A 20,429-nucleotide genomic window follows, 5' to 3' on the forward strand; every position below is an offset into this window, starting at 1 on the left:
TTTTTAAATATGGGGCACCTGGGTGGCACAGTCAGTTAAGTGACTCTTGGTTTTGGCTCAGGTCATGATCTCAGGGTCGTGAGATCGAGCCCCGCCTCAAGCTGCATGGAGTCTGCTTGAGATTCTCTCTCCCTCTCCTGCTTGTACCCTCTCTCTCTAAAAAAGTCTTTTTAATTTAAAAACATTAAATATAATTTCAAAAAATTTTACAGAAAAATTATAATAATAGTACAAGGAACCTATCTCTGTTTATTTCTTTAAAATTTTTTTGACTCCCCTCTTTTTTCTTTTAAGGCATTAAACATGTTTATTTGCACTCATGGTCCTCTTTGGTCTTCATTTCTGAAAATATATTTTCCTTTTATTTTTAATTCTTTCCTGATTTCTTTTACTTCTCTTTTCAGATCATTCTTTTTTTCAGTGACCTTGATTCTTGATTTCTCATTCTCGTCTATATTGTTCTTCCATAGCTTCTGCCACTTTCTTAATTTCTGTTTGCTAGTTAGATGAGTTTTCATCTGCATGGTTGTCTTTCTTTTTTTTTTTTTTTAAGATTTTATTTATTTATTTGACAGAGATAGAGACAGCCAGCGAGAGAGGGAACACAAGCAGGGGGAGTGGGAGAGGAAGAAACAGGCTCATAGGGGAGAAGCCTGATGTGGGGCTCGATCCCAGAACGCCGGGATCACGCCCTGAGCCGAAGGCAGACGCTTAACCGCTGTGCCACCCAGGCGCCCCTGCATGGTCGTCTTTCTAACTGGCTTTTATTTTCTGTAGAGATACTGCTGTGTCCCTTACTGTCTTCCTTAGAATAATGCTGTGTGGAACTCAACTGCCCCTTGTCTTCGCATCATTTTTAAGTGAACAGTTTCCTTGTAGTTTTAGGAAGGAAGGGGTGGGTCAAATAGTCTAGCTTAGTGCTCTCCAGCTCCCTCTTCAGATGTCTTTGTGGAGTTATTTTAAAATGACCTTGTACTGCCTAAGATCTGCTTCCCGTTCCTCCCATCAGACTTACTTTATCGCAGCCTCCTCTGTCCTTAGCCCCCTTTTGCCTGTATTTGCTCAGTGTGTCCTACTCCTAGAAGTTTTTCCTCAGTGTGGGGCTTTGTCCTAGGAGGGCCTTTCTCTAAGCAGTTTTGAGAGTCTGTAGGGCCCGGAACACCCCAGCACCTTGGATGGCCGGAGAGCTTGGCCTTGCCTGTGAATCGGAGCCTACAGAATCCGTTCCTGGTGTGACTACTAACACACACTGGCCATCACACTTTGCAGCGAGCACCTGCTGGTGATTTGGGGGTTCTTCCAGAGTTGTCAGAATCACCTGCGATCTTGATTCACCTTCGTCCCACACAAATGCTGATGCCACATGGGTCTCAGTGAGTGGCTTGTCCCCACGTCCTTGTACTTTCAGAATCATATGGGTGCCTTGTCCCGGTTTTGTTTTAGTTGTCGTCTGAGTTAGGCTTCTGTCCTTCTTGCTCTCTTCACTTATGTGGAGGAACTTGGGAGGAAGGGAAAACTGCCATTGCCACTGCCACCTTCCCAATGCTAAAACCAGAGTAATCACTCAGAAACATACATCTCAGTATACCATCCCCTTACTTTGAAAAACTGAGCTTTTAGACTCTCCTTCCAGAAAATTTTCAAACATGTAGAATTAGAGAGATTAGTATAATGAGCCCTTATATATCCATCACCTAGTTTCAAAAATTATAAACTCAGGGCCCATCGTCTTTCATCTGAACTCCCCACACCCCACCCCATGAACCCCTCCTAGCCCAGATTTGTTTTGAAGTAAATCCTAGCACCATAACAAGTACTTTTTTCAAAGAAGAAAAAAAAAATTGAATGGTCCGGGATCGGAGAAGCCAGAAGCACCTGTACTTTGGACTTTGAGAGGAAGGTGAAAGATCAAGGGAAGGAGGTGATACCGTCCAGGGTCTGGGCTGAGGTGCCCATCAGCCTGGAAGTACAGTCAGAGTGCAGCTTCTCGGGAGCTGATGAACTTGGCAAGCCCTGCTGGGCACAAGGAGCTAGCGAGACCACGCTTGCTCTTCCTGCCTGCATATTGTTTGCAGAGAGTCCCAGTATGTCGTAATTTGGGAGTGCTTTGTACTAAACTGAGTCCCTCCTCAGCCTGGCTTGGCAGTTCTGTGGAAGGTCCTTCTTGATATCCCAGCCATTGGCCTGCTCCATCCCAGATTTGTAGGGCGGGTGTACATTCATGGATGGAATGTTGCCTTCTCCAGGAAGGTATCTCATCAGAACATGGCTCTGCCTGCAGGGGAAGGGGGCTGGGAGAGGCACATCCTTCCAAGAAATGTTTCTCTCACACGCAGCCATTCCCTGGGTATCCTAGGCAGGAAATTACTCATTACTGGAAAATCACCCGTGAGCCTTGCATTGAGGAGGTCAAAGAGAGAAGAGAACTCTCAAAGTTAGCTCGGCTGTCAGTGCTTTCTTATTGCAGTCATTTTGTACGCACTGTCACCCTCAGGCTGTAGCTCTTTTCTTAATTCCAGATTCGTAGCTCTCCCCTGCTGCTTTCTGACCTCACAGCTAGTAAACCCTTACTGAGGGCCCTGCTGCAGGAATTGGGTTGTGCTGCCTAACAAGCTAGACCTGGTGAGTGTCTGCTGCTTTGAGCAGGGGAGACCCCTCTCTCATCTCTTCCGGAAAGCCTGTCTGGCCCTGTTGAATGGAGGTAGGAAGTTTAGGAAGTGTTCTTTGTGCCCTGGGCATCCCTAGGAGTCTGGGCACACTGACATGGGGCACAGGCCACTGTAGTGCGGTGCGGACCCACTCTCCTTCCTGACCTTGCTGTGATGACAGGGGCTTAGTCTGTGGCCCAAGCAGCAGGCTTCTGAGATTGCCGAGAGGAGGAATGGCCATCCCTTCTGTACCCCATGCCTCCGTGCCAGGGTTTTCTTTCAAGCAACAGTGCCGGGACAGACTGGGCAAAACAGCTTGGACATAGCTGTGTGATTTATTTCCTCCAGTTGACGCCAGTCAAAGTCTGCAACGAGAAGCGACTGATCAGCAGGTCCAGGAAGATCTCTCTTCTGTGCCAGATGTGGCTGCTCAGCACTTAGTTACTCCTGAATTTACTATTCCCATTTTTACTAGCTGACCTTGGTGCGGTGCCCCTTTTCCTGCGGAGTAGATTTCCCCTCTGATCAGTACTTCCTGCAGTATTTGTTTGTGGCCACAGGTGGTCTTCCCCCTCTAAGTGGGAACTCATTGACGGGGACCATGACCTAACTACCTGCCTCATCAACACTTGGCACAACTTGAAATGCAAGGGCAAAAATTGGCTCCAAGTACAATGATATATTGTGGTTTTGATTCTGAAGGTCATTGTCAAAACTCAACTTTGGCATCTTGTGGAAGAGTTTGCTTTAAGGAATATATTTGGGTGGCAAAACCAATTACCTTTGAAGAATTCTACAATTCTGGCTTTTTAACTATCCTGTCCTCTAATGAATATAACTTAGGGAGATTTTATACTGTTCGCCATGAGTATTCTTGTGAAGCTTGCTTTTCAGCACAGTAGGGAAACAAACACTCTGCTAGTGATTTTTTTTTTTTTTTGAGTTTATGTATTGCTGTTACATGAAAGTGTCCCTAGATTTAGTGCTTCTAAAGTTCTTTATTTATCCTGATTTTTGCAAAATGTTTGATCCATTTGGCCCTTGGGATTTATTTTCCTGCTAGTCATTTAGTGAGCCTTGGAAGGAAGAGTATTTAGCTAATTGTAGTATCTTTAAAGGATATTACGTCTTCTGTAGCTTCAGTTATTTCTGTAACAATAGTGACCCCAGTTTGTGTCTAGCAATATGTATATGGATTTTGGTTCCTATTTAGTTTTAGTTGTGGCATTGAGATATTGAGCAAACCCTCTTGAGGAGGGATTTGGCATCTATCAGCCTTAAAAAGCTTCTAAAAATTGATCGCATGTTATTAGCAAAGATTCACTGCCTCTTTCCGTTGTGTAGAGAATGTGCTTTTCGTGTATTCAGTTCAAAGAAGGCAGAAGACCAAAAGCCCAAGGCTTGTGAGTGGAGAGGAGGAAGGGATAGAACCCTTAAAAAAAAATCTCATCTCACTAAATATGTTGACAGGGCGGGAAGATGTACTAATTTAATTTGTTGAGAAACTACTACCTGGATATTATCTAAAAGGTGCATTTTAATTAAATATACTTAATAATAGAGTCAAATTTGCTTTTCCTGAACTTAGAAGTCAGGCAGTTGATGTGGTAAGCAACACTTTGCCCCCCCCCTTTTTTTTTAAACAGAACTGCTTATGAACATGGTGACTAGAAATAATTTAATGTTTTTAATTCTTTCTTTTATTTTGCTACAAGTTTATATACATAGTAATACATACTAGATAAATATGGGAGAGATTTTTGTATCGGAGCCATCCTGGCCATTCTTTCCTTACAGAAGAATAAAGTAATAGTATTCATTTTAACTACAGAACTACTATTGTAGGTTTTTAAAATTCCCCATATTTTAATCTCTTGTGTTCCTTTTGATTTTTAATTTGCTAAGTAGTTGCAAAAAATGAGTGTAGGCTGCATCATCATTTTTAAAAAACAACTCTACGTAATTGTAATGGTTCGTCTATCTCTGAAAAACAGTGATTTGTTCATTCTGAAATCAGAATTATCAGATGCAGCTGCATTTTGTTACTATTTCAATTTAGGGAGAGGGAGGAGGAGCTCTCTGTAATATACAATTTGAGCTACTGTATACACAAGCACAAAGATTGCACTGAGTGTGGTGGGACTGGTAAGCTGATTGAACCAGAAGCACAGTGTGAGGCTTAAAGGCTAATAATGGGCGTAGTTGAAAATTGTTGCAGGAAAATAAACTCCAGATAGATTAAATGTTTTTTTAAAAAGTGATATTACCATATTGAGGAAGAAAGACTTTCTACTGCTAGGAGCAGTAAAGGAAATTGCACAGGAAAAGGTCAATAGTTTGGAATGCATGCAAATTTAAAACTGCTTTTAAACTTTTAATTACACAGGCAATGCATGTTCCCTGTAGGAAGTATTGGAAAGCAATAGAAAACTAAAAACCCACTCATCATCTTGCCAACTAGCAGTAGCCTCTCCACTGTTAATACATTGACAGCTTCATGATCATCCTCCCACACTTAAATTTAGTTTCATACATAAAAGTTTTTAAATGTACAACAAATAAATTGGAAGAGTGGTTTCCGGCAGAGACAGAATTGGTGGCTTTAAAATACGTAAAGAAGTTATGGGAAAAAGAAAAATACTGATATTCTCAAAGATCAGGCGGCAAAGGACAGGAGAGATCACTATGTGTACAGCGTCCAGCGGACACTGAGCACCAAGTTAGGCCAAGTTAATTAGGCTTTCTTACGAGAGGTGCACTTCCGGTGCACGTGACCAGCTGTTGGAAGGGATATAGACCTGTGACATTGTTGCCTGTACCTTCTCTTCCAACATTGTGAGACATAAGATATAAAGTAAGATGTGTGGAAAACATTTTTCTTCTTTAGTTTCTCAACAATGTAGGAGACTGTATTTATGAATTCGAGATGGGCAAATATTTCTTAAACAAGACAACCCCAGAAAGCGAACCTTAAAAACAAAGAAAAGATTGGTAAATTGAATTACATTGACGTTAAGAACTTCTTTCTGTTCATCAAAAGATACCATTCAGTTGTTTGCAGATTAGCCTCAAATTCTCACCCCTGTCTGCTTGCCCCTCTGAGTGTGGTTCCCAGAAAGAGGTTGAGAACCAGTTTTGAATTTGTGTTTGGCTTTGTGACTTGCTTTGGCCAATGGAATATTGGTGATCATAACACAAGCAGAAGCCTGAAAAAGTACTTGCATATTGAGCCTTGCCCTCTCTTGCTGCTTTTGAGAATTTTATAATCACTGCCCCATTAATAAGCCCAGGCTGACCTGTTGGTTGATGAAGGACATGTGGCTAAATGGCTGCCATCACCCTTGTTAGTAGCCAGCCAAGCACTGGGTATGTGTGTGAATGAGGCCATTGGGCCACCAGCTGACCATAAGTGCATACACTCGAGCCCAGTCAACAACACATGGAACACAGACAAGCTGTCTTGCTTATATAGAATCATGAGCAAATAAGCAGTTGTTGTAAGCCCTATGTTTTGGGGTGGTTTATTACACAGCAAAAACCAACTGATACAGAGGAAGATATTTGCAGTATATATGACCACCAAGGGACATCGTGCCTAGAGTACATAAGGAGCACTGCATATTAAGAAAAAGACGGCCTAATAGAAAGAAGTGGACAGAGGCTACATATGATATCATTCCAACTATATGACATTTCTGGAAAAGGCAGAACTATGGAGACAGTAACAAGATCGGTGGTTGCTAGGGATTTGTGGGGAGAGAGGGAGGGATGAATAGGGAGAATTTTAGGGCAGTGAAAATGCTGTTTAATATTGTAATGGTGGATACATGTTGCTATACATTTGTCAAAACTCATAGAATTTACAAAACAAAGTAAACCTTTCTCCAAAACACTTCAAGGGCCCCTGTGTCCTGTAGCAGTGGTATCTTGTGCTGGTGGGGCTCCTTGTCCAGATGTCTTATGAGCAAGCGTGCCACCAGTTAACAATTTTTCACTGCTGATGTGATGAATACGTTACTTTAAAATAACTCAGAGTGGCTGTAAAGCCATTCCCATGATGTTACTTTCACTTGCTGCATTCAGATATGCTTTCTCGGGTAGGGATTTCAAGTCACCCTGAGTATCGCCTGAGCAGAAAACCACAGGCTATGGGCTCACAAGGGTTTTGTCTCTTGTAACCTCATGACAAGACTAGCTTGTCTTGACATGGTAAATAGTAAGCGTACACTAAACCGATGACTTTACGTTTTGTCAGGAAGCCCTCTCTCACCAAATTGGCCTGAGGAGATTTTCTTCTGAAGCCCTGAAGTTTTTAGGACCTTTGCTCTTGGCTGTAGCAACATCCTAAACTAGCCTTATGTCTGTGAGTTGCATCTCCCTCATGGATTGGGGTCTAAAAAAAAAAAAGATGAGAAATTTGTGTTTAGACCAGGTTATCCTTAAATTGTGCCTAAAGTCTGATGCACGTGTTTTTACGCATACAGCCTGATACTATTGTTCTTAGGCACATTTCAGTGCTGAAACCCTAAATTTAATCCACAGGAAGAAGCAAAAAGATGCAGGTGCCTTTCCAAGAGTGAGCAGACCCTGATGGTGGGGTGGGGGCGTAGGTAGAATGTCCACTTGCTCACGGGCCTTAATCTGTCTGTTTCATTGTTAATGCCGTGTAACCCAGATGAATGGTTGTGGGTGTGTTTGTGGGAGTGACATGTGACAGCACCTAGCTCAGAAGGTAACGTCTAGTGTATCTGACTGTCTTCCCCAGTGGAACTCAAGGAACTCAAGGATCTGCCTGTCTTGCTCATCCTCATATCCTTAGTGCCTGCCACATGGTCAGTGCTCAGTTGATACTTAGATGAGTTGAAGGGACTCATATTTTGAATCTAAGCCTACCTTCCTTAATCCCTCTACAGAGTTCTATGGAAAGTCATATTGAAGAGCTTGGTCACCTGCTTCCTCTCTTCCCCAAATCACTTTATTTTTGTGGCCTCACTGAAGAACTAATACAGTGCTTTGGGGGCATTGGTAATGTCTTCCTTCTTCATCCCTGATCCCCTAAGTGGTATATAGAAAAACGTATTACCTCTAGAAAGTATTTAAAAAGTTTATTTGTTCGATGATGATAATGCAAAAAAACCCTTGGTTAAGGCCCCAGGATCTTGTACTTTTGTCGCAATATTTAAGGAATTTTTAACCAAAGCTACTTTCATTTGGACATTGTGTCTTCCTCCCATTCCCCCTCCTAAATTATCCACAGAAGTACCATATCCATTTTATAAGCATGGCTCTCAGTTATTTCAGAGGGAACATCGTGTGGGTTCTGAAGGTCCCTCCCTGTGACCACTGAGCTTAGGGGAATTAACCGTGGAGGAAGGAAACTGGTGGTTGGCAGTCCGGTTCCCTGTAAAGGAAGGTGTAAGCCTTCCACTCTCGTGTCTGCCGGCTACTTGTGTCCTTAGTCAGCTGTACCACTGTCCTCCGGCCAAGTGCCAGCACCCCAGGGCCTGAAGTACTTAAACTGTCCTTATGGAAAGCAGAAGGTAAACAAAACAGAAGCGAAAGTAGATTCCGTTTTTGAGACTGTTCTCTTACAGGAATGGCTTTGTGGTTCTCAGCATTTAAAAAGATACTGGTTCCAGTGTGTTTTATTGACATCAATTACTGTAAGTCTGATTCATTTTCTGCCTATTGATTTCTGCCGAAGGTGAAAGTCATGACATTTAACAGAAAACATAAGTGATTTTTTAGAAAAAACAGGTAATAAGGACTGTAAAAATAGGCTTTAGAATCAGTGACACTTGAAAAAGCAGTTTTCATACCTCTTTGTTAATTGTTCTACTTGATGTACAAATAATTTAAGGTTGTAGTAGCTTACTGTACTGAACTCAGAATGCTGTTTCCAAATTAATTTTATCTGCATCAATGTTTTTCAGTAGTAGAAGTCCATATCGATATGCTCTCGCCAGTCACAGAGCTTTCTTAAAGGTCAGATCCTCCATTTCTAAATGAATCCTATTATTGCAGCTGGAACATACTCAGTTCTAAAACTGCATAAGACCTTAGGAATCAAAAATAGCTACTAACTACAAATACATAAAGTGGCTTTGTTCTTGTAAATGATTTAGGGTCATCGTCAATGACGGTGGTCCCTTTCTATATTTTTAAGATTCTTTACTTTAAATGGCTGTGTAACTATAGAGTTGTTAAAAATTGAGTGATAATGTTAAAGCTCTGTTAAGCTTCCAAAAGATAATTTGTTTTGAAGATTTTTATCCTTAATATTTTGCAGCTTAACTTCACCCTGATGTTTCTGGGTACTGACTATTGTTTGGGTGTGTGTTGTGGCCTCTCTCCTCTGTGTCCTATTTCTCATGCTCTGTTCCTCCGTCCTGGCTTTCAATTTACTCCTCCTTTGACTGTGTTCAATCTAGCATTTATCCTCTCTTTTGAGGTTTTGTGTTTTGTTTTTGTTTTTAAATTTCCAAGATTTCTCATTTGTTCTTTCCTGTCTACTTATTCTGGTTTCATTTCTCCCTGTTTTTGTTGATAACATCTTTTTTAAAAGGTTTCTTTCTTTTATCCCTGATCTTGTGTCTGTTTATCTTGAAAGTGTCTGACAGGGTGTATAATACATTTCACGTGGAATGGATTTATTTCCTAGCAGATTTGTCGGTTATCTTTTTCAAAACTAGTCATCTGCTGTGTTTTGGGTACTGTGTTTACAGGCCATTTTGAGTGGGAGGGCTTTTGTTTCCTTTGCATTCATTCTCATTCTGGTTTTGAGCCTAGCTATGCCTTTGTGCTTTTCTCTGTGTTTAATGGACCATTGTTCTGTGTTCCGAGTGGAGGGCGTACATCAGAGCGTGGAATCGGCTCCACCGTCTCCACCAGATGTTCCCCTTGCCAACTTTGTGAAGGGCATTCCATACCCCCCATCCCGCCTCCCCTCACTTGTGGGGAGTATGTAAAGCAACTTGATTATGCTTTTTTCCATCTCATTTCCCACGTGGGCATACTTGTTCTATTAGTGATTTGTAACTCCCTTATCTTAACCTTGCCCGGGACTCGTGTAGAAGACTCAGCACTTTCTCAGACTCTGGCAGGAAAGATGATTGTACATCCTGCAGCCTCTTAAGTGCTGACAGTTTTCCCTTCTTTCCCTGTCTCCCTTTCAGCCACCACAGAAGGTTCTTAGGTGCTTGGTTTACTTCTCAGCATCTTTTCTTTTTATTCAAGACACAGTCATTTGAAAACTTAAACCGAAACAGGGTTGGTGTTGGTTAGCTAAATTTTAAGCTCTTTATTATCTCAACATTGTAGTTTATCTTAAAATTCAACAGTATTGAGTATGTGATTTCTTGCATGTTGATTTTATAAAGGTATGAGTATAATAAAAATATTTTCCTAAGGTTTTTATAGTAAATGATATTGTTCCACTAATTTCCATATATAAAGGACACAGTATTGCTTTCACCTTGGAAGGCATTTAACCTCTGACTTGGGTAATTTTATATTTCTTAGAGTGTATATAAAAATATTATACTTTGTTATACAGAAATTTAATGTTCACTTTTATAATGAGATTTATAACTAACAAAATTTGGTCCACACGTTACTTTGAAGATTTGGTTTTTTAAATTTTAGGTTAGCACTCCCTCCCCCCGTTTATATATATATCTGCCTGTTCGGCTGGCAACTGCCGCGAGAGTTCCAGGAAATGTACACCCCTGTATGCTCGCTTACTGCATTTTAAATTACTGCCTTTACTGTACTTCAGCACTTCCCTTCAATCTAGCTTGCTATGTCCATTTCTGAGAGCCAGGACCTCCATAAAGTACTAGGTGACAGCTCGAACAATCAAATTAGGCCACCATTTGTAAAATGGGGGTTGGGGTAGATGTCGAAGATGTGAAGGGACTTTGCAGATCACCTCGGTCCTGGCGAATGCAGAGCACCACTGGAGTGTTTTCTTCCTTTAGGCTTGTAAAACAGATCACTGTCAGAGCCATTAAAAAATAACCCTTTCTGCTTTGAATCCATATATTGGTAGCTGTTTTGTTTGGTACTATCTTGTCATGAGACTGTCCCAATTGCAAAGCAGAATATTTATTATTATTCCAATAACTTCCATTCTGTAACAGATAATTGAGAAAATAGGATCGGATCAGACATTTGCTTAAACATACTCCCTCCCTTTCAGGAGCATTTCTGTCCCACGAAATGAAGCATTTGGTATAGAGGTAAGGACTCTGAGTTTGGGGAGCTTTTGGGACCATTCGTTAATTCGTCGACAGAATCTGGTTGTGTCCTCCTCTGGGCCTGGGCCTGTGCTAGGAGGGGTGGAGAGGCGAGGACGCAGGCACTTCTGTCAGACTCATAGCTGCTGGCAGATGGCCATGCTTGCTACCTCGTCACGTGTGGAACAGTTTAAAAGTGACTAATGCATTTTACCACAGAGCCAATAAGGGACATTGACCCCGTTGTGGGACTGAAGAGAAAAGGGTGTTAAAACCAAAATTGCTATGCTTAACTTAACGATGTGCTTACTGTAAACATGAAAATATTTCTGCAAGGCTGGACTGGCTTTTATGCCTGTGTGTGTTAAAAAAAAAAAAAAACCAGAAATCTCAATAAAAAATTATCACCCAAGTTTTACTTTGCATAGTTGGATTTGGGAGGTATTTGAATAATGGATAATGAGCTTTCCTGAATGGTACGGAAATGAATTCACCCTGGGCCCTAATTCATTCTGTTACCAGAGCTTTCTAAGTATGTTAGCCCTTTGTTATTAACTGAGAGATTATCTGTTACCTCGTTAAATGAGTGGGGCAGGATGGGGACACCTGGGTGGCTTAGCCGGTTAAGCATCCAACTCTTGATTTCTTCTGGGGTCAAGATCTCAGGGTGGTGAGATCAAGTCCCATGTCAAGCCCAGCCAAGCCCAGCATCAGCCTGAGCCCGCATTGAGAGGAGGGACGCTCAGTGGGGAGTCTGCTTCTCTCCCTCTGCCCCTCCCCCAGCTCCCGAGTGCACAGGCCCACGCTCACATGCTCTCTCTCTCCGCTGTCTTCTTTCTCAAATAAATAAATGAAATCTTTCTTTTTTTTTTTAATTGGGTGGATAGGAATCAGGGACCAGCTTTAGAAATTATTTAGGTAATGTTGAAGTCCTAATCACTTCCTTGCTCTCTTTTAAAATTTCCAATTCTGATGTTTTGTTTATAACTTATCAAGCATTTGTAGCACAGCTTTCTAGCTAAGTCATAATTTTGAAAGAACTTAATTTTTTCTGATGACAGTAGTTCACTATAGAGATGATTCAGATCATTTGGGTGCCCAGTGCCTGTATAAAATGATACAGTGTAATTTCAATCATTTGCCTGTAAGTTTTGACCAAACGTGAGCCCCCATTCAGTAGCATATTATCACATTAGTTCTAGGAGAGCATGAACCTTTAACATCTAGTCCACGTGCTCTTTTATTCTTTCACATTTCTGAAATCTACACGAAGAATAGGAAGTAGGCTCTTGAAAACCCAGTAAAGAACTGGCTAAGAGGAGGGGCTAGATAAAGAATCTATTTGTTATGCGTTAGTATATTTCATTTCTTACTAGTATAATTTTTCATTTAATGTGATCCTGTCCCCAAAATGCTGAGATGTACACTTTTTTTTTGTTTTGTTTTTTTTGTTTTTGTTTTTTTTTTTAAAGATTTTATTTATTTATTTGACAGAGAGAGAGAGACAGCCAGTGAGAGAGGGAACACAAGCAGGGGGAGTGGGAAAGGAAGAAGCAGGCTTATAGTGGAGGAGCCTGATGTGGGGCTCGATCCCATAACGCCGGGATCACGCCCTGAGCCGAAGGCAGACGCTCAACGACTGCGCCACTCAGGCGCCCTGAGATGTGCGCTTTGATCTGGACATGTTGGTATTTCTCTTTAAGGGATGCTTCTGGGAACCTGTTTCGTGGCACGTTCATTATTTCCTTTTTGTCTTGACTCCCAATTTACCCTGCATTCATTTTCTCATCATCAGCTTTAAGGCCTTTTAGTTTATTTTTTATTTTATTATTATTTATTTTCTTTTCTCTGGGTGGAAATTCTAAACACTTCTTAGATTATTTAATCTTGATCAGCATGCTGGTGATGGAAGTCTCCTTAAACTTGTTCATTAGTCAGTAATCTGCTTTTTCTACAGCTCTTAGAAAGTTAGCTTACCTTTGATATGGTCTCACAATGTAGAAATCTTGTTTTGCTGTAATTCTGTAAAGGTTTTTGGTCTAGTCCATTTTACTTTCAAACTACTGTTATTAGTTACCTTTAACTTTAAAGGTACTTTATCACTCCTCAAGTTCAAGACTGTAATCCTGGCACTTTATTTTACTAAATGAAATAAAAATACTTGCATTCAGAGCGTGCATGTATTTCCCATATGCCACTGTAATGTGGAGAAACACTTAAATGGGTATATTTTATTATTTGTAGGGAAAAGTTGGTTAAGAAAGCTTATTGCACAGAAGATCAGTGCATTTTACTCTGTGAGTTTACCTTAATTTTAAAATCAATTTTTAAAAAGTGTTATGCGAATACCTCTTATTTTCTCAATATCTTTACTAAATGACATCTCCAAATTTTACTTTCTTTTTTTTTTTTTTTTTTTTTTATTTAGTTGACAGAGATAGAGACAGCCAGCGAGAGAGGGAACACAAGCAGGGGGAGTGGGAGAGGAAGAAGCAGGCTCATAGCGGAGGAGCCTGATGTGGGGCTCGATCCCATAACGCCGGGATCACGCCCTGAGCCGAAGGCAGACGCCTAACCGCTGTGCCACCCAGGCGCCCCCCCAAATTTTACTTTCTTTCCCCCTCTCTTTTGGGGGGCGGGCACAACAAAAAAGTACATATTAAGATAATCCTTCGGCTCAGTAAAATCAGTTGCCCACAGTTACTGATACTTTGGCCCTTCTTTCCTCAGAGCGAGTAGTTGTTGGTTCAGTGGTTTAACCATGTCAGTGATTTCTTCCGTCTCTTCAGTCACACCAGCTGAACTGACCAGATTGTTTCACCTCCCAAGGCAGAATTCCTCCTTGTTGCTAAGTGCTTCCAACCAAATAGAACAACATATTTGAGACTTAGATTCGTGTTCCTTCAAGTGATTTTTCCGTGTTGTATAGCATTTCCCCGAAAGCTTAATCTCACCCACAGATGACATGATGAGTGTGTTATGCTGGATTATTTTGCTCATCGCAGGTAGATTTATCATCTTTAAACATGCTTTTAAATTATTAGCTCATCTCCAGTGTGAGTCAGAAAGGCCTCCCTGTCATTTTGCAGCTTTTTAAAGTATGTAGAAGAGCAGAACGTGGCGGGGGTTTTTAAACTCCGTGGCGTCTGCACACGGTGTGAGAAGCGAAAGCCGACCTTGGTAGGTTGCTGATACAGGCCGCTGCTGTGCCGGCCGCGCCTCAGCCCGTGCCCCGCCTCTCTGCTCGCGGCCACTGCCAGTTCTTTGAGCTGCTGCTCTCACTTGGGTAGATCTTCATATTGCTAAGGAGAACGTTTATTTTCTGATTCATTAATTTAGACCTTTACGCAGGTGGAGGATTTCGTTTTCTTGAACAGCCATCCTTTCTGCTTCTCCTCCCCTTTGCTTCCCCTTCCCTGGTCTCCTACTCTGTTCCACCTCGCCATCCTTTACCTTAATGCCTACGCACGTAGCCACAGCTGCTGTCGTACCGTAGTTTCCTTTTTAAAGTTTTCCCGTAGTTAATAATTGCCTCATATACTTTCACCTGCAAAGGGTTCTTTCTGCCTGTCGCTAATTCTTCCCATACCTCTTGGAGCCTCTCGGGCAGTTTTCCACAAGGTCAGCACTGGCCAGTAGGAATACAGGGCACCCTGCCTGTATAATTTCACGTTTCCTACTGGCCACAGGAAAAAAGGTAAAAAGAAGCAGATGAGATTAATAGTTTATCTAACCCAATATGTTGAAAATGTTATTTCCACAAATACTGCTGAAAATATTTGAGATATTTTACTTTCCTTTTTTAGTACTGTCATCACAATCCGATCTGCATTTCTGCACTTACACAGCACCTCTTTTCAGACTGGCCACCTCTCGTGCGCTCTCAGCCACATGTGGGTAGTGGCGGCTGTATTAGAGCAATTTCAGGTGATTTCTTGTTTTCAGGTTTTGTTCTGGAGACCTCCATTCTCCTTCTGTCTGGGTTGCTTGGTCTGTAGGCCTGGCAAACATAGCTATCATCCTGAAACTCCTCTATTTTTCTTGATTGGATTCCATATTTCTTGGATTTTAGGTCTTCTCCTTTTTCCCTCTGGTGGTTTCGTTCAGTCATGGGGGGTACGGTGGACAAAGGCATGTCGCTGACACATCTGTCTCTTGAGTCATGCTGCTCTGGTCTGGCCCTCTTGCTCCTAGGTCTGGTACATACTTGTCATCCTGAGAGCTCCTCCCTCCACGGTTTCAGTGGAAGTTTCCTTTGCCTTTGCTCTTGTGTCAGGTTTTTGGTTTTGTTTTTGTTTTTGTTTGTTTTTTTTACTTTACCATATCGTATATTTTTCTTTCTCGGTTTTATTTCTTCCCTCGGGTGGAAGATATGCTCCAGTGGATTGCTGAGGACAGGAGCATGGGTGTGGTCAAGTGTTTGAGGCTTTGCCTCTCTGCAGTGTTAATTTAGTTAACTTATTGCCCCTTCTCACTTGGTGATAATTGGGCTGGATATAGAATTCTAGGCTAGAGATCCTTTTGCTTCAGATTCTAAAAGCATTGCTCCATTGTTATCTAGCTTTCAGTGTTCTCGCAAAGTCTGAAGCCATTTCTGATGAACTTATCCTTTGAAAGTGAACTATTCTTTCTAGGAACTTACAGAATATTTTCTTTTCTTTTAAAAAAAATATTTATTTATTTTAGAGAGAAGGAGAGAACATGTGTGCACATGTGGTGGGGAGGGGCAGAGAGAGAATCTCCAGCAGACTCCCCACTGAACACGAAGCCTGATGTAGGGCTCAATCCCACAACCCTGAGATCATGACCTGAGTCGAAACCAAGAGTCCAGTGCTCAACCGACTGAGCCACCCAACTGCCCCCAGAATATTTTCTTTGAAGGATTCTGGAATCACATATTAATGTGCCTTAGTTTAGGTCTGCTTTTATCATTATGATGAGCGTTTGATGGGTCTGGAAGATTTCCTTGAACTATTTATTTCTTTCCTTGGATTTTGTTTTGCCTAATTTTCTATTGTGGGTTTTTGGGGACAGGGGGTGCTTTACTTTCTGGGAGGATTTCTTCTACCTTTACCTAACATTTTGTTCTTAATTCATAGATATAATATCTTTTTTTTATCCTCACTGAGTATAATAATAATATATTTTTTAAAGCTTTCTTTTCTCTGTAGTTTATTTCTTCCAAGGGGTTTTTTTCCTGTTTCATTTTTCTTATAAATCTGTTATATTAGAAGCATTCTTCTTACATCTTAGAATCAGTGGTTGTCTGTGCGTGATGAAGAGTTGGGGCTCACAAGGCGGATTGAGAGCTCTGAGAAGGTGTAAGGGGCTCATCAGCACTGATCTGGCCATGAGTCCTCTAGCTGGGCTATTGGTTGCACGCCCTGGTGATAGTATCTTCTGGTCTTTCCTCTTGTCTGACCAGATCACATAGAAAGCACTCTGCCTCCTGATTTATATTCTCCAGAAAATGATTCTCCAGAGTTCTGTGGTGTGGGGTGGCAGTCACCCAGCAGCACCCAGCAGCATGGAAGGGGGCGGTGGGGAGATCCACTGCTTCTCAGACAGCTCCAGCCTGTCCCCTGCAGTGAATCCCACTCCTCCATCCAGAAGCAGCATTTCCTGCGCCTCTGCAGGATTCTGTGGTGGAAATAGGCTGATGCTCTTCTTTCCCCACTGCTGATTTGTAATTGAACTTTCTCAGACCTGCCAACTACTAATAAGATTTCCAGCTTCCAAAATTCTCTTGCTGCTATCTTCTCCTGTTCTGCCCTCTCCTGTGAGTTTGACTTTTTTTTTTTAATTTTAATAAAGTATACATAACAAAATTTACCACTGTAACCATTTTTAGATGTATACCTTAGTGGCAGTGAATATATTCACATTGTTGTATGGGTTTATCTTTTAATAAGAATAAAATACAAATTAAAAAGAAAAGATTTTTAAATGGGATTATAGTGGTATTTTAAAAGAGCGAAACTGGATGCCTATGATCAGTCTAACGGGAAGCATAATTTGGGTCTTTTGTTAACCCAGGCACTTCCTTTTTCTGACAGTTTGGTGTAATGGGATTTATCTACCATCTTGGAAAGCAGTTGAACAATTGTTGGCATAAAAGTGCATTTTATCTGCTCTCAATAACTGTAGCTTTTATACAAGGTTACAGATGGGACTCCCAGGCGTGCCGTTCAAGGCTGTCCAAGATCTGGCCTGCCCACCTGTGTGCTCCAGCCGTCTGTCGTTGCTCCCGCCAGCCCACTCACTGTCCCTCGCAGAAGATGTGCGCTCCAGCCTTTGCTGTGCTGGATGTTCCTGAGCGAAGGGCCCCCCGCCCCCACCCCTTTCCGTCTCCTGCCCTCCTCCACATCTTTCCAGCTCCCAGCCCCATGCCTTCCTCCCATTGCAGTCATGTGGTTGTTCCTCTTCTGTTTTCTCTTCATGACCTGTACATGCCTCTGAATTATCACCTTGCATTTCCCACACTGCTCGTTCTCTTTGATGTGTTTCTGTCCCGGGTCCTCTCAGTGCCTGGCACATAGCGCACGCTTGGTTAAATGTCTGCATGGATTCCTGATGCCAGAGATTTCAAAAGAGAACTCTTTATCTTTTTTTTTTTTTTTTTGTAGGATATCCGACACGAAGCCAGTGACTTCCCATGTAGAGTGGCCAAGCTTCCTAAGAACAAAAACCGAAACAGGTACAGAGATGTCAGTCCCTGTAAGTATTCACATTGCCGTTACCAGTCTCACTGCTTCCACTGGGCGCGCCTGCGGCGGCGGCGCCTCTGCTTGCAGGGCCTCTGCGGCAGGACCCCTGAGCCCCGGGGTGTCGTAATAAAGCGATAGCAGTACAGCTTTATGACTTGGTTGTTTCCTATAATAAAGGCATCAGAGACTTAGAGTTAATGGTTCGTTTTTTCCACAATTGTAGAAGGAATAAGGTTTCAGTTTCTGGAAAATTCAGCTCAGTTCAAAGCACTTTTTTTAGCTTTGACTATTTTTATGATGAATCATTTTCCTGCCAGCTGAAGCAGAGTATAGTAGGCATAATATAACCTTTTCTGGATGACTCAGCAACAGTATTATTAGACCCCAAGCATTGTATTGAACTGTGATGGTGCCCCGCTCGGACACTAAGGAGTGGGGGTGGCACTCCCCCTCTACTAAAGACAGCTCTGCTTGTTGAGTCCCACCCCCACCTCCGTCCTCATTCTTCTAGCTCTTTCTTGCCATTATCTCTCAGCATGCCTGCTGGCCTCTGACAGCCTCCTCTGCCCTTTGAGTAATTGGCTCTGAATCTACTGATATTTCAAAAGTCGAGAACTAAAGGTGTTAGAATTTGTGTAAAGCAAGAAAAACTGGAGCTGAGTAAAGAGCATGGACTTTGCCATCTCCTCTAGGCCACAGAGAACCTTCTGACTCACCTCCGGGGATTTGAGACCCTGTCCGTCAGAGAGGGTTGTCGCTGCCAGCGTCTCCCATGGCAGTCCCTTCCATCCTCCAGGGACACAGGACGCAGTCCGTCCTCCCTCACACAGGCGCTTCCCGCATGCCTGCTAGGTGCCACCGCCCCCGCGGGCGAGTCGGCAGCGCCTGCTGCCCTGAGCCCCGCAGCACCCGGTTCCTGGGAGGGCGCAGAGATGGACCTAGGTTGGTCCCGGGCAGTCTGCCTCTGAGTGCTGCCATGGTTCCCTGCCCGGGTGTGTATCTCAGCCTGCCGCTTACAGCTGTGTGGCTTCGGGCAGATTCGTCTGTTCTCTGATCTCCAGTAAAGCAGGAGCCGTGCAGATCTCAGGATGGCATGAAGACGAAATAAAATAACATGAGCCACTTAGCCAGTGTCTCGCTCATAAATATTTGCTGTGGTTGAGACGGCTGTTAGCTGAAGGCACACGCCAGGCACATCGGAAGTGTAGTGCTAGGTCATCAAGCGGCACACGATTGCGCCCCGACACCCGAGCACGTCTGTGCTATGGCAGACCTCCCCTCCGGTGATTCTGTTGGGAGGTCCCGAACAGCTGCTCTGAACTTCAAAGAAAATCACTGTTGGCATCTTTCATGCAGAGCCGGGAGACCCCCTTGCTGTCCTTGCTCTGCACTAGGCAGTGATGTCCTCGTAATATTCCTTTTCTACGTTTTCCATCAGTGCTCGTCTGAATGGTTTTATGAGCCAGTCTTTCAGCGGGGGAAAAAAAATCATTTAAAATATTCTTCCCAGGAAACAACTCCCAAACCTTTTCACCCCCCATCTCACTCCTGTTTCACTTGTTTTCCCCCCAACTCCAGTGTCCAGCAGGACAGATAATTTGCTCTTAAGGTCATGGGGGACATGGGGAGAATGATTCAAGATAGAAGTGATCTTTTTCTGTCTTCCATTTGGCCAATGAAAAGCCCAGTGCTCAGGGGAGGAGTTGTTTGTCCAGGGTCACCCAGTACTGTTTGAACCCATTCGTGTAACCCACCCAGGGGTTACATGGTCTCGTCATCTTTTTTGAGATCTATCTCCATGACTTAAATATCACCCAGGTATTTCAATTCGTGTCAATCCTCTATGATGAGAAACATCATTCCAAATGGTGGCTGATTTTTAAAAAGATTTCAAGAGATTTCCTTGAAAACTTTTAGAACAAAAAGCCCCAAACCATATGTCCCCATTAATTTCTCCTTTCCCATTGGGCTAGGGGAGAGAAGATAGTATTTACAAGTGGTCCCCTGTGCTCATCATCCCTTGTGTTGTACCAGAAATAAAAATACCCACCTGCTCTTGTTAGCTGCACTAGCAGGCTAAGGAAAGTGGCCCTCAGGGAACCCCTGCTTTTGTGACAAAGTCATGGTAAAAGGAAAAAAAAAAAGTGGGGGCGCCTGGGTGGTGTAGTCGTTAAGCGTCTGCCTTCGGCTCAGGGCGTGATCCCGGCGTTATGGGATCGAGCCCCACATTAGGCTCCTCTGCTAAGAGCCTGTTTCTTCCTCTCCCGCTCCCCCTGCTTGTGTTCCCTCTCTCTCTGGCTGTCTCTCTCTGTCAAATAAATAAATAAAATATTAAAAAAAAAAAAAGGAAAAAAAGTGGATATGCATTTTCAGGAACCTGGGGCAGACCTTCCAAATGAGAGTTTATTTTTAAAAACTATTCTGAAAGTTACATTTAATGTACTTTCGGTGTTTTGGCTTCAGAGTTTATTTTTCCAGTTAATTATCTTTTGAATGTCTTTGATCATGACAGTTCCTGAATTTGAAATATTAGAATTCAGTTTTAATTGAATTCTGTTCATAGATTAGAATCGTTTAAGTGTATTACACTCGAAACTTAAAAAAAATTTATATAAAGGAATTCAAGTTAACCCTTTCCACACAACTATATATTTAGGTCATTTCAAACCATTAGACATAGGTTAGGTGGAGATATGGTCATAAATCCTACCTACTGTGGCTCATTGTACCAACTAGAACTCTAGGGATTGGGTGAAATTTTTGATGGATTTTTTTCCCTTTTAAAGATTGAATCTACTGTATTTTTTTACCTTATGAAAGTATGTATTAGGCATCCA

The 20,429-nt window shown here is 42.4% G+C and overlaps 1 protein-coding gene across 2 annotated transcripts in view; it reads left to right on the forward strand.

Moving 5' to 3' along the window:
- Window positions 1-20,429, forward strand: part of PTPN1 (protein tyrosine phosphatase non-receptor type 1) — a 71,507-nt gene that overhangs the window by 25,653 nt on the left and 25,425 nt on the right. The window contains exon 2 of one of the 2 annotated variants that reach the window (XM_008698012.2): window positions 17,512-17,602. In XM_008698012.2, coding sequence (XP_008696234.2) covers window positions 17,512-17,602 — 91 coding nt within the window. The remainder of the gene's footprint in view (window positions 1-17,511; window positions 17,603-20,429) is intronic. The other variant, XM_040638470.1, reaches the window with a different exon arrangement.

This window comes from Ursus maritimus, unplaced genomic scaffold, assembly GCF_017311325.1.
Source record: "Ursus maritimus isolate PB19 unplaced genomic scaffold, ASM1731132v1 scaffold_22, whole genome shotgun sequence".
Classification (NCBI taxonomy): Eukaryota; Metazoa; Chordata; class Mammalia; order Carnivora; family Ursidae; genus Ursus; species Ursus maritimus.